Source organism: Electrophorus electricus, chromosome 25 (genome assembly GCF_041902795.1).
Source record: "Electrophorus electricus isolate QZ-2024a chromosome 25, ASM4190279v1, whole genome shotgun sequence".
NCBI classification, from domain to species: domain Eukaryota; kingdom Metazoa; phylum Chordata; class Actinopteri; order Gymnotiformes; family Gymnotidae; genus Electrophorus; species Electrophorus electricus.
In genome coordinates, this window is record NC_137521.1 from 13,115,001 (window position 1) to 13,127,500 (window position 12,500).

The window sequence follows — 12,500 nt, forward strand, 5'->3', positions numbered from 1 at the left end:
AGCTCAGTGACATTAAATTTAGCGCTGTGTTTGCCATGCCAGTTTGTGAAGTTTTTGCCCTGGTCAGATGTAGGTTGGGTTATTCTGACATGAAGCATGAAGGATCAGCAGGTCAGTCAATAAGAGGTCGAGTGTGTGACCTCCCAGAGCAGGACTGCAGAGTGCTGAAGTGTCCTCCGACCCCTGAGGTGTCCCTCACTACAGAGTCCCAAACAGCGGCACAAGAACCACGTGTGTTGGGAACGTCATGAAATGGCTTCCAACAGCTGCACGCAAGCCTAAGGTCACCATGAGCAGTGCCTGGGGCCGACTGGAGTGGTGTAAACACGCCACCACTGGACTCTGGAACGGTGGAAACATGTCCTCTGGAGTGATGCCTCACACTTCACTATATGGCAGTCTGATGGACGAATGTGGGTTTGTCAGATGTCAGGAGAACATGACCTCCAGGAGTGCAGAGTGCCAACGGTACAGTAATGGAGGAGGGATACTGGTGTGGGACTGGTCTTCAGCGTTTGGGCCCTTCATTCCAGTGAAGCATAATGTTAATGCTACAGCACACAAGGACATTGTAGACAGTGATCTGCTTCCAGTCTACAACACTTTGGGGAAAGACCCGTCGCTGTTCCAGCAGGACTGCGTCCCTGCGCGCAAAGTCAGGTCCATAAAGACACGTTTGAGGAGTTTGGTGTGGAGGAACTCCAGCGGTCTCCAGTGACCTCAACCCCCCTGAACGCCTTTGGGATGAACTGGTAACTGGATTATGAGCCAGGGCTTCAAGCTGCACATGGCAACACAAAAGGGGGGAGGGGGGTTGGGGAACTTCCCATTCTCTCCATATTCTTGTCCTTGGCTATGGAATGGGATGTCCAACAAGCTCATTTAGTCAGAATTCCACATACATTTGGCCATTTTGTGTATATTGAAAAAAAAAATTATATATATATATAACTATATAATTATATATATATATATAACTTATATATAAGTTCTCAAGATGTTGTGTGATGCCCCCTTCTCCCATATGTTTATGCTTTTCTAGTATCGTTCAGTCTCCAGCCTTGGTGGATCTTTTCTTATGCTATTACCCTGCCACTGAGCGAACACAATAAACTGGCCTAAGGAGGAGATAGAAGCTACTGACATCAGGACAAGGAATACATGGAAGGTTTCATCTCAAATCCAGCACTCTGAGACTTTACAATAAGTGGAAAGAGGGGGACCAAGGACTAGTGAGCATCAGAGCCACGATCCAGGATAAAACAAACAAGATCCAGGAGTACGTCAGGAAGATGGAGTGCTTAGTGATTACCTCAGACAGCAGAAACCTGAGGAGGATGGAAATGAGGAGGAACAGGGAGCATCATGGGAGGAAAAACCCCTGCATGGTATGACCACCGACGTGGTAGCTGAAGTTGCTGATTTGGAGAAATCCTACCAATGGCTGGAAAAGGCTGGACTGAAAGACAGCACGGAGGGACTAATCATGGCAGCAGAGGAACAAACTAAATACAAGATCAATAGAGGCTGGGATCTAATACACCAAGCAGGACCCCAGATGCAGGATGTACAAAAATGCCTCTGAGACAATCCAGCACATAACAGCGGGATGCAAGATGCTAGGAGGCAGAGCGTACACGGAACACTGTAACCAAATGTCAGGCATGATATTCAGAAATATCTGTGCTGAGTACAGGCTGGAATTTCCAGTGTCAAAGTGGGATACATCCCTGAAGGTGGTGGAAAATGACCGTGCTAAAATCCTGTGGGACTTCCAGGTCTTTCAGACTGACAAAATGGTAATGGCTGTCCAACTGGACACAGTAGTGGAGAATAAACTGCAGAAGAAGGCTGTAGGGAGAAATGTGGCAATCCTGAGCGATAGCAACATCAAGAACAAAGAACACGGAAAGCTCAAGAAATACCAAGAGATCCGAGATCTCCATCCAGAAAAGTGCAGTCCTGGGAACAGCTAAAATACTATGCATGACCCTCAGGCTCCGAGGCCTCTGGTAGAGGACCCGAGCTTGAAGGAAAAGGAGACTGCCCCGAGGAGGGTGAGTGAAGACTTTTTTTTTTAGATTTAATCTCAGGAAACAAACAATATTTTTAGAGAACAAATCAACAGAAACAAAGCACAAATTCACATAAATCCTATTCTATTATTCAATGCCAATATTCCCAAAGGCAGCAGATCCACATTTTGGGGACGGAGATCTGAATATTGGCACTTCTATGTCGTCTGTGTGCAGCGGAGATGCACTACATCAACGGCACACACACACTCTCAGATCTCCTGCTTCACATTCGTTTTTCTCTTCATCAGCATTTTCACATTCTCTTTTGTGTCCACTGTCATGTCTCTGAACTCTCCGGCTACAATCTGCCTAGCAATGACCTACGACATCGACCTTAAATGTCACTGATAATGCTGATAGCACTACTTACTTTCCTTCAGTTGAGTAGCTTTGGAATAACTCCTTAACCTTGACATTCAGTGCTTCCTTCTTGTCAAAATACATTCACTAAGCATGTTTAAATAGTCTCAGAGTACATACGTGAATGATTTATTATGATATTCCTGACAGACTTTAAGGCATAAAAACTATAGAAAGCTGAATAAAAATCTTAGCTAACTGATGATGCTCAGACCAACAGGGGAAGCTGGTTTATAGTCTTTTCTTTTGTTTACAGAAAATTACACCTAAATGACTCTAACCCTCAGAAGTATATGCATCCTAAAATATAACTATAATGTAATAACAATTTTCAACAAATTATTCTTGAATGATGACAGCTTTGTTTGCTGGGTGTTCTTCAGACAGAGACATAGATAACTTAGCATATGCAAGGAGCATCAAAACGTAGCTTTGCAAGCTAGCATTTTACAAACATTTGATCATTACTGAGGAAATTTCAACATAAACTGTGATCAAATGCATGTTTTGCAGTGAGGGACATTTATGAGAATAACACACTGTAGTGGTTTTCTCGTTAATAGTTCAGTGGTATATTCATTTAGGAATACTGAAGATTATTACTATTTTTCTCAAATGAAGCCAGTATGAACGCAATCCAAAAGCGCTGAGACATCACGCATGGGCTGCATCAAATACCAAGTCCCTGTCTGCTGTTCTGGCAGCCAGGCTACGATGCACACGCACACACACAAGCACACACACACACACACACACACACACACACACACACACACACACACACACACACACACAGGTTTAGCCTAATTGTGAAACAGCAAACCTCTTTGCACTGTGGAGAGGTTATCAGTGACTCTGTTCTGGTAAATGGTCTGCCACGCAATGCCCCCACCCCCCCCCCCCCCCCCCCATTTCAGCCTTTCATTCAGAAGCACTTGAAAGCCACTCCACTGGAGTAGGTCCTGGGAATAGCACCACATTCTCACTGACAAAACCTGATGGAGGGGGTGAACGCAGGAGCAGAGGAGGGTGGAGAAAAGGAGATGTCAGACCCCATACATGAGAGAGAGAGAGAGAGAGAGAAGGGGGGAACAGAGATGTCAGACCCATACATATGAGTGAGTGAGTGTGTGAAAGAGAGAGAGTATAGGGGATGTCTGTGAGCGAGACATTATGCCAGACGCTAAACCTGACAACACCAGAGCAGAAGTGAAATCTCCAGGCCTTACTGCTGAAGAGAGTCGATAGAGTTGCAATGGCCATGAATAAAAACAGACAGGAAAGATCTGCACGGCCCAGTAAAGTAACGTATAAAAGTGTTTGGAAAAGTCTGAATTTCCAATTCAGTATCTGGACTAAAATTAGCCTATTGCTTTTCATGAAACAAACCAAAAAATAATCCATTTGATATTTCTAAAGGGATCCAGTTGACACTTCTACTACTGCATGTAAATGTGCTGAACAGTGAAAGACAACTGAGAAATGTGTCAGTGATGGTAGAACAGCTTTAAACATAGCCCACATAAAAAAAAATCTTTATGTTTTATAATGGGCATACAACTTGAGGGCATAAACAATCTAATGTTATCAGACGTCACAATATTTCACAGGCAGAGACTCTGTAATGACAAATGGCCTGTAGTAGAGTGTATTAATAGTAGTGTCAGACCGCTGTAGTCAGACTGCTGTAGTCAGAGCTCTGTAGTCAGACCGCTGTAGTCAGACCTCTGTAGTCAGACCTCTGTAGTCAGACCGCTGTAGTCAGACCTCTGTAGTCAGACCTCTGTAGTCAGACCACTGTAGTCAGACCGCTGTATTCAGACTGCTGTAGTCAGACCTCTGTAGTCAGACCGCTGTAGTCAGACCTCTGTAGTCAGACCACTGTAGTCAGACCGCTGTAGTCAGACCTCTGTAGTCAGACCACTGTAGTCAGACCACTGTAGTCAAGACCTCTGTAGTCAGACTCTGCGCATTCCTGTCCAGCCACACACTACTTACACTCCCAGGGGCTTATCGGCAAGAAATGAACATTTTATGGACATCGTTGATTCCAGTGTAATGGTGGCATGTTCAAATACAATGTGTGCAGAAACAAATGAGGAGGAAAGAAAACCAGTATGCCAGGCTTGTGTTTACACATTTGGGGTTCAAGATGACCGAGGCTTGTGTGGACAAAAAAAATGTAATGAACCGATTTATGTGTGTGAAAGTGTTTTGGACTGGAATGACTAGAACATCACCAGATCAAAGAAACGTACGTGAGCAATAACGTGGATTTCTGAATTTTAGGGAAAAAACTGATAAGTCTATAGCAGAAAAAAATGTTATGTGGTAAATAATGTGATGCTTTACAACCCCAGCGAATCGTCAACAGAGGCCTTCCCCAAAGAAGTGCACTTAAGGTAGACCTAGAAAGACATCCCATAAGTGAGTGCTTCATTAGGGTCTCCAAGGTCTCGCCTCTTTTTTTTAGAACCCAGCAGCCAGTCTAAAGCTTAGTGTTTACACCGCCTCAAAAACCCATCTTTCTGTCGGCCGTAAAACAAGTGTTTTACGCACAGGCTAATCCTGTCGCAGCGTTACGCCTAGCGCCGACAGCTCGCCTGAAGCGCAGATCCATCCCGCAGGTCGAGGTCTGAAACGCAAGCAAACATTCATGACCAAACAAGGTTTTATCATTTGTTCTAGCTTTCCACGATAAAAAAAAGAAAAGAAAACCGTGACCACAGAGAGGGCACGTGGAAAAATATTTTGTCAGACATTTCTCATCCGCAAATATTCATCACACCGCGTTTGAAGAACTTTGCTTCGATGACCTCAAATAGAACGAAACGTATCTGAAAAGGCCTGATGGGAATGCTGATAGAAAATAAAAAATCTAAACATTAATAATTACTGAAATCGATTTCTCGCCCGCTCACTGAAATGCCCTGTGGCTCCTTCTCGCAATCTCAGACGATTTAGAGTGCGGAAGCAAACACAGTATCGCGGAGTAAAATGACAGCAGCACCGTGAACCACGTCATGGTGAGCAGAGGTCAACGTGTGGTCTCACACACACCCTTCAAATTCTGATTCCCCTCTCTAGCTGGGCATAGCATCAGCACAAAGGCGTTCTCACACACCCTGGACACATTCCTCTCTGTCAGAGTGTGTGTGTTGGCATATTTGTTAAATATTAAAATTCTTAACTTAAAGAAATAACTCGAACATCTACTGAAAACATACACTATTATGCAGTTCAGGATTGCGTTAGATGGTAATGGAGCCCGCCGGTAATTGCAGAGCTAATGAGATCAATTTAATGCACAGTTCATGACGCGGGAAATAACAGAATAAACTGAGTGACGGATTATGGAGAGGATCAAATCAATACGCCGCGGCGGAGGAAATGTCCAGTGTCTGGTGTGTGGACTGCTGCTCAGTGTCGGTTTATGGAGTCCAGTTGCATTTTTTCCAAGACCTAAAACAGAGCCGTTAAAGTTGCTACAGCACGGTCACTGAACCCACAAAAACATCAGCTGTTCATCTTCTTGGTCACTCAGTGCTGTTGCGAAACGAATAACATCCGTAGCGACTGCAAAAGAGCTGTGAACTATTTTGGACTGATTTTAACTCGGGTTATGTTCGCCCGAGCTGCGTTTTTCTTTTCTGGGAACTGACATTTTTAAAATGCGCCACTTGTTTCCGTGGTAACTAATCTGTCCACATTAAACCCTCCAGAGAGCTCAGTTGTCCAAGTTAACCTCGCTCCTTGGCCGGTGAGAGAACTCCGACAAAAGCTCATTTTTAGGGAAACAAAAGCGTAATGAAATCCAAACTGAACCACGAGTCTCGCTCAGACATTCCCACATCATCCAAGAGTAGGTTTCAATCGATGAATAAAAAAAAATGTTTCTCATTGCATGTATATTATATATAAACAGAAAATCTATGTAATTTCAAACGCATTCTTTTACAATTTAAAGTGATTTATGCAACAGAAAACATGCACAATGGCATGAAACTATGATCATGTGAAGTTACTATAGAAAACGTTCTGCCTGCAGTGCGAGTTCATTGGGCACACAAGAGGTGATAACTGATACACCAGGCACTGAGAAGTGTAGGGCCCTTTTGTCGTCGACTGAATGCATATGCATCTCAATAGCCAGACTCACGCGCATTCCCATGAACAGAGGGGCCTTGCTTTCCCCCTCTACACATTATTTTTGAATCGGTGCACCCGCACAAAAAAAAAACACGTTTTCAGCAGAATCAGCTGAGATGCATCGTTGCTTAAGGCGTGCAGAAGTAGCGATGCTCACCCGTCTCCAGCGTGCTGCTGCACTGCCATGTGTTGACGTGCTTCCAGCACGACTCCCAGAGAGACAGGTAGAACTCTGCGCCTGCAGTCACCCACGCCGGGCTCAGCACGGCCCCGATGTCCAGGCACAACGCGAGGAGAACGCACACCAAGCCCACCAACTTCAGGGGCGTTAACGACACGCGCACGTCCTCCGTTCCGCTCACGGACGAGGCCATGTCGGTTGCTTCGGCGGTGCGCGTTTGCTGAGCAATGATGTTACGATGATCCTGTCTGTCCCGCGGTCCGTTGTGGTCCGTGCTCGCGTCTGAGGATGGCGAGCTGCCGCGCGTCGGAGACGCTGCTGCAGCTATCGCGCCACTTGTGCTGATGCGACTGCACTGCACATTACCGAATATCCCCGGCCTCACCTGCAGGGTCCTAGTGCCTTGATAGAGCTCCCACGATCTTTCCATCTGTCACCCCCCACAACTGATCTATTTACATATACATTCAGAATAGGTATATGTACGCCCACTTAATGTATGCCACTATACCACTGAAACAAACATTTCTTTAAAGTGTAATATAAAAATGAAAAAAAAAATTATATAGGTACACAAACAGATATATCCCTGTGCGTGTTTGTCTCTCTCTCTCTCTTTCTCTCTCAAATTGCTAGATTTTCTTTAATTCTTTGCTGCTTTCGTTAGCCATACAATTCCTGCCATTCCATACAATTCCATACAATTCCTGCCATTTCTGCCATAAACGAGTGATTGCCCCCATGGAGCGTTTATTCTACCACCCAGCAGTGAAAAACCTTTCAGATCTTTCAATCTTTGAACTCAGATCCCCGAAATTATCTCACTCTCAAACACTTGCGGTTTGAACTTTGACTTTTTTTGAAAGACGTCTTTGGCTCAATCAGATGAATACTGTTAATTTGTCATTCCGCTACAGATTACAGATTGACTATTTAAAAATGATCTGTAACCTAATACGGCTTACTGTTGAGAAGGGGGTGTGTCTTGAAAACTCATAATATAATCCAGGTTCTTCACTCCCATTGCACTATATCCGGTGTTCTGTGGATTTGTCCTACCTTGTCGAACTATCCTACCGTAGTGCATATTTATAGACATCTGTGCTATCTTGCTGGAATACAATACAATAAAATACTGCAAGTGTTTTGCACTTTTTATCTGCTTTACATCCATGACCTTATTGGAAAATTCTACCAACATAAATGATCCTGTAGGTAGCATAGTTTGACCATCTAAGTGTCCTTGTAACAAAAGCTGTTACAGTTTTCTGTAGTTTTTAACTTGTGATCGGTTCTAAAATGCTATGGTTGTTTCTTACCACTGTGCAATGCTAAAGGACTACTACAGTAATGCAAAGGTTACTCATTACAATTACAGTAAAATCACTGATACACACACACACACACACACACACACATATATGATTCAGCAAAATGAAACACAAGAATAAGATTTGAAGGTACACACTCCTCAAAACCAAATAATCCACACAGAATAAGACACACACACAATAGGCATATATACGCACAAAAACAACACATTTATACTGTGCACTGCAAAACACAAAACTCACTTAATCAAAAATACAGACCTCAAAACAGCCACTGAATAAGACATTTACAATATTTACATGAATGTAAATATTTACATGAATGTAAATATTGTAAATGTCTTATTCAGTGGCTGTTTTGAGGTCTGTATTTTTGATTAAGTGAGTTTCTCAAAATCTCATGAGTCACAAAAGAAACTTCTCAACTGCTGTATTACAGTAAAAAACAGAGGGAAATGCAGCAGTACAGCATGTTTATAGTAAATTTACATAAATACACAAAAACAAATAAACAAATTACTGTTACAGTAAAAAACAAACCAAAACCCCACAATGTCAGGCATCATACTGTCAATCATGAGGATCTGACCACGAATCTACCCAGATTCCCTTCTACTCACTCCATGGCTCACAGGACGACACTGTCCACAATAACTGCTCAGATGTCTCTGGAAATATTTTTTGTCTTCCCCGTCCTCTTCGTCTTCCTCAGCTTTTTCCTCTCTGTGTTCTTTCTTGTTCCATTTTTGTTTTGTCTTTGATACGTACATTTGACTTTTTCCTGACTCAGTGTGTGAGTTTATATGCCCCAGGCAATTAGTAGAAATGAGTGGATATGCTGTGTTTTCACATGGGGTGATGCCAGTGTTTAGGAAAATGAGAACATGAGGTGTGTTCAATCAATTTCTTGATGTAGTATTAACCTGACAATGTGTATCCAAGTCAGAAAAACTGTAACAGTGTTCAGTGGGTGTGGGTAAGTCAGCAGGAAGGCCAATGTGGGTTTAATCTAAAGAGGTTTTGTGGTTGGATTCAGAGTTTGGAGGGAGTGGGTTTACATCTAAAGAGGTTTTGTGGTTGGATTCAGAGTTTGGAGGGAGTGGGTTTACATCTAAAGAGGTTTTGTGGTTGGTTTAAAAGTGAATTTGGAGGGGGTGGGTTTATATCTGTAGAGGTTTTGTGGTTGGATTCAGAGTTTGGAGGTGGTGGGTTTACATCTGAAGAGGTTTTGTGGTTGGTTTAAAAGTGAATTTGGAGGAGGTGGGTTTGGAATGCCAAACCTCACTGTAGAGGCTTATGGAAGTGTCGTGAACTTAATTCAGGGAAACACCAATGAGGGAAAGTGCCTAGCTCTTATCACCATGAAGAGCTTGTGAAGTTGCAAGGTTGCATCTTTTTTGAAGTGAGAGGGCTGGACCCTGTGTGGCTGGACCCCATGAGAAAGTGTTCAGTGTTGTGTATAAGCATTTGTTCTTTTGCCCCTTTGTGTTTGGAATTGACAATATGCCCTGATGGTTTGGCCTACACAACACCTGAGAGCAATTTGGCAGGCTAAATCAAAATATAGACACATGGAGGCGTCGCCATGGGAACCACAATGCTAGGGGGGAAACTGTGCCATATTCATATTTTTCTTTATAATGGGCACAATTGAAATGTGCCCATCAAATGTACAGATCACACTGCATCTAAAAATAAAAACAAGCTGTAAATTACTATTCTAGAATAATTCACTTTAAATGAATAATTCTGGTCAAACATAATAATTTTCACATTCACACTTTTTTATTTTTTTTTGTATCTTTTATTAATTTGAAATATCACCAGAATATTGATGTACCTTGTCCACATGTGCAATACCCCTTCTAGGAAGAGCTATGAAATAGCCTAATACATACTGTATACTACATACTGCACTCAGTATATACTGTATACTACATACTGCACTCAGTATATACTGTATACTACATACTATATACTACATACTGCACTCAGTATATACTGTATACTACACTCAGTATATATTGTATACTACATACTGCACTCAGTACATACTGTATACTACATACTGCACTTAGTACATACTGTATACCACATACTGCACTCAGTACATACTATATACTACATACTGCATTCAGTACATACTGTATACCACATACTATATACCACATAATGCACTCAGTACATACTGTATACCACATACTGTATACTACATACTGCACTCAGTACATACTGTATACCACATACTGTATACTATACACCGCACTCAGTATATACTGTATACTACATACTACTCTCAGTACATACGGTATACTACATACTGCACTCAGAGTCTTTGGCTTAAATTACTTCTATGCTGCAATGTATTATCAGCTAATTCAGTGTGAAGTAATATGAACACAAATACCATATCCATAAAAAACAAATCTTGTGTTTAAATCCTGTGATAACAATACATTTTTAATGATCACTGAAGCTATTAGCTTTGTGTGCATTAATGAAAGCAAAGAAATACATGGAGTATGGAGTCAAATGGAGTCAAATCATGGCCATTAGTTTTATAACTCTGAAAATAAATAGATAAATAATAAAAATTGAAATTGAAAGTTTTTAATGAACTTTGCATAAATTATTAATAATTTTTTTCACTCTCAGAAATATTTTTATATATGAGGTCTTATTTTTTTCATTTGCAGATTTTATATTTTTAGATTCAAATCTTATTTTTTCTGTTTCACTTTTTTTTTCACTTTCAGATCGGATTTTTTCAGTTTCCGACTTTTGGCATTGATATGGCGGAAGGTGTGGCATCAAATGAGGGGTATAATGAGTGACAGCATAGCAAAGAGGACATTGACGAAATCACGTTGCCTTAAGGATACACGCAGCACTTTCTTTGCACTATTTTCACAAAACTGAATCACTTGACAAAGTCCTGTTAGCAAGTTTGCTAAACAGAACTTTGTCACTAGAATTTTTTGTACTTGGCAAAACATTAAAGCTGCAACTGAAAAAAATAAGGCCTCAAATATCAAAATATTTATGAAACTGAAATGCAGTTTCTGCAGTTGGAAACCTGCTGTTGACCAGGAGATTCAGTGTTGTACTGGTGGCAGGACTGGGATGGCTGATTTGGCTCAGTGGTTTGATTCCTACTTAAGTGATGAACGTTGTAATGATAACCTTTTATAGCTGCACAAGCATTTATACTTTACATATGTCCATTTGTGGTGAAAACATCTTCCTATCGTGGCCTGGAGCACATCCCTCGTGATCAAACTCAAATCGGCATTTTTTGGAATTGCTACGTGTAATGATGTGGCTTATTGTTAAGGTTTTGTCACTTAGTGTTTCAGTTTTTTAAGGTTTTGTTTGTTCCTTGAAAGTGAATTTGTATCTGATGGTGATCGTGATTGTCTTGTGTTTTATTTGCTTCACAATGTGACGGTTGCAGGAGGGAGCGAGACGCGAGTGCATGTTGGTATTTATTCTCCATAATGAGCAAACAGTGAAGCACGGCGACACGCGAACGAAAGCAAACAGCGCGTGCAGTTCGGCTCGAGGCGCTGGGCGCGGCAGAGCAGCGGTAACACTCGAGGCATCCGGCACAGGCGCGAGAAAACGACGCGTAGCACTGGACGAGCGTTCCTGTGAGCGCAAGGGACAGGTGAAAGCAGTCAATAATCAGGGCACTGGGTGCAGTGTGTGTGTGTGTGTGTGTGTGTGTGGCTATGGACGTGTCCCTCAGGCTGGGTGCCTGGCGCAACCTGACACACAATCGCTGTCATCGTCCACCAAATGAGCTGGTCTAGTTATACTTCAAGGCTCAGTATTTTGGCGAGTTCCAAAATGCCTTGTTATTTCCTGCAATTAAATAAAGGCAGAGATCCTATTTGGTGGAAACAAATCACAAATAAAATATAGGTTCATTTATTTAGACCACTTGTCTGTGAAGTTCAAAAATTACATCAAGAAACTAGGAGTCTTTGTTTTGTCAGTGACCTCATTTTCAACAACCGCATGAGTAATAGCTTTAAAATAGTATACTATCACCTTCATTTTGGGCCCTTGAGAGTTGCTCCACTGCTGACTACACTTTTATCATCTAGACTGGATTAATGCAGTGCTCTTTCCCGTGTTGAGAGTGCTGCAATTACAACCCTCCCACACCACAATGACCAATGGCATCCCACCAAGGCTTGATCGGCTACCCACATATTTTTAAAAGATTATTTTGACCATTTAAAATGTTTTCATTTTCTTGCTCCTCTTTGCTTTAGCAAGATGATTATTCCATGTTTCAGGTAGTTTATTCCATGGGTTTCAGATAGATTATTCTGTGTGTTTCAGGTATATTATTCCATGTGTTTAAAGTAGTTTATTCCATGTGTTTCAAGTAGA

The 12,500-nt window shown here is 41.9% G+C and overlaps 1 protein-coding gene across 1 annotated transcript in view; it reads right to left on the reverse strand.

The window, feature by feature from the left end:
- The window catches only part of tmem47 (transmembrane protein 47), an 11,627-nt gene extending 4,511 nt beyond the window's left edge, over positions 1-7,116 (reverse strand). The window contains exon 1 of the mRNA XM_027026255.3: positions 6,745-7,116. Within this exon, the coding sequence (XP_026882056.1) occupies positions 6,745-6,961 (217 nt within the window). The 5' untranslated portion in view covers positions 6,962-7,116. The remainder of the gene's footprint in view (positions 1-6,744) is intronic.
- Between the last annotated feature and the right edge of the window lie 5,384 nt (positions 7,117-12,500).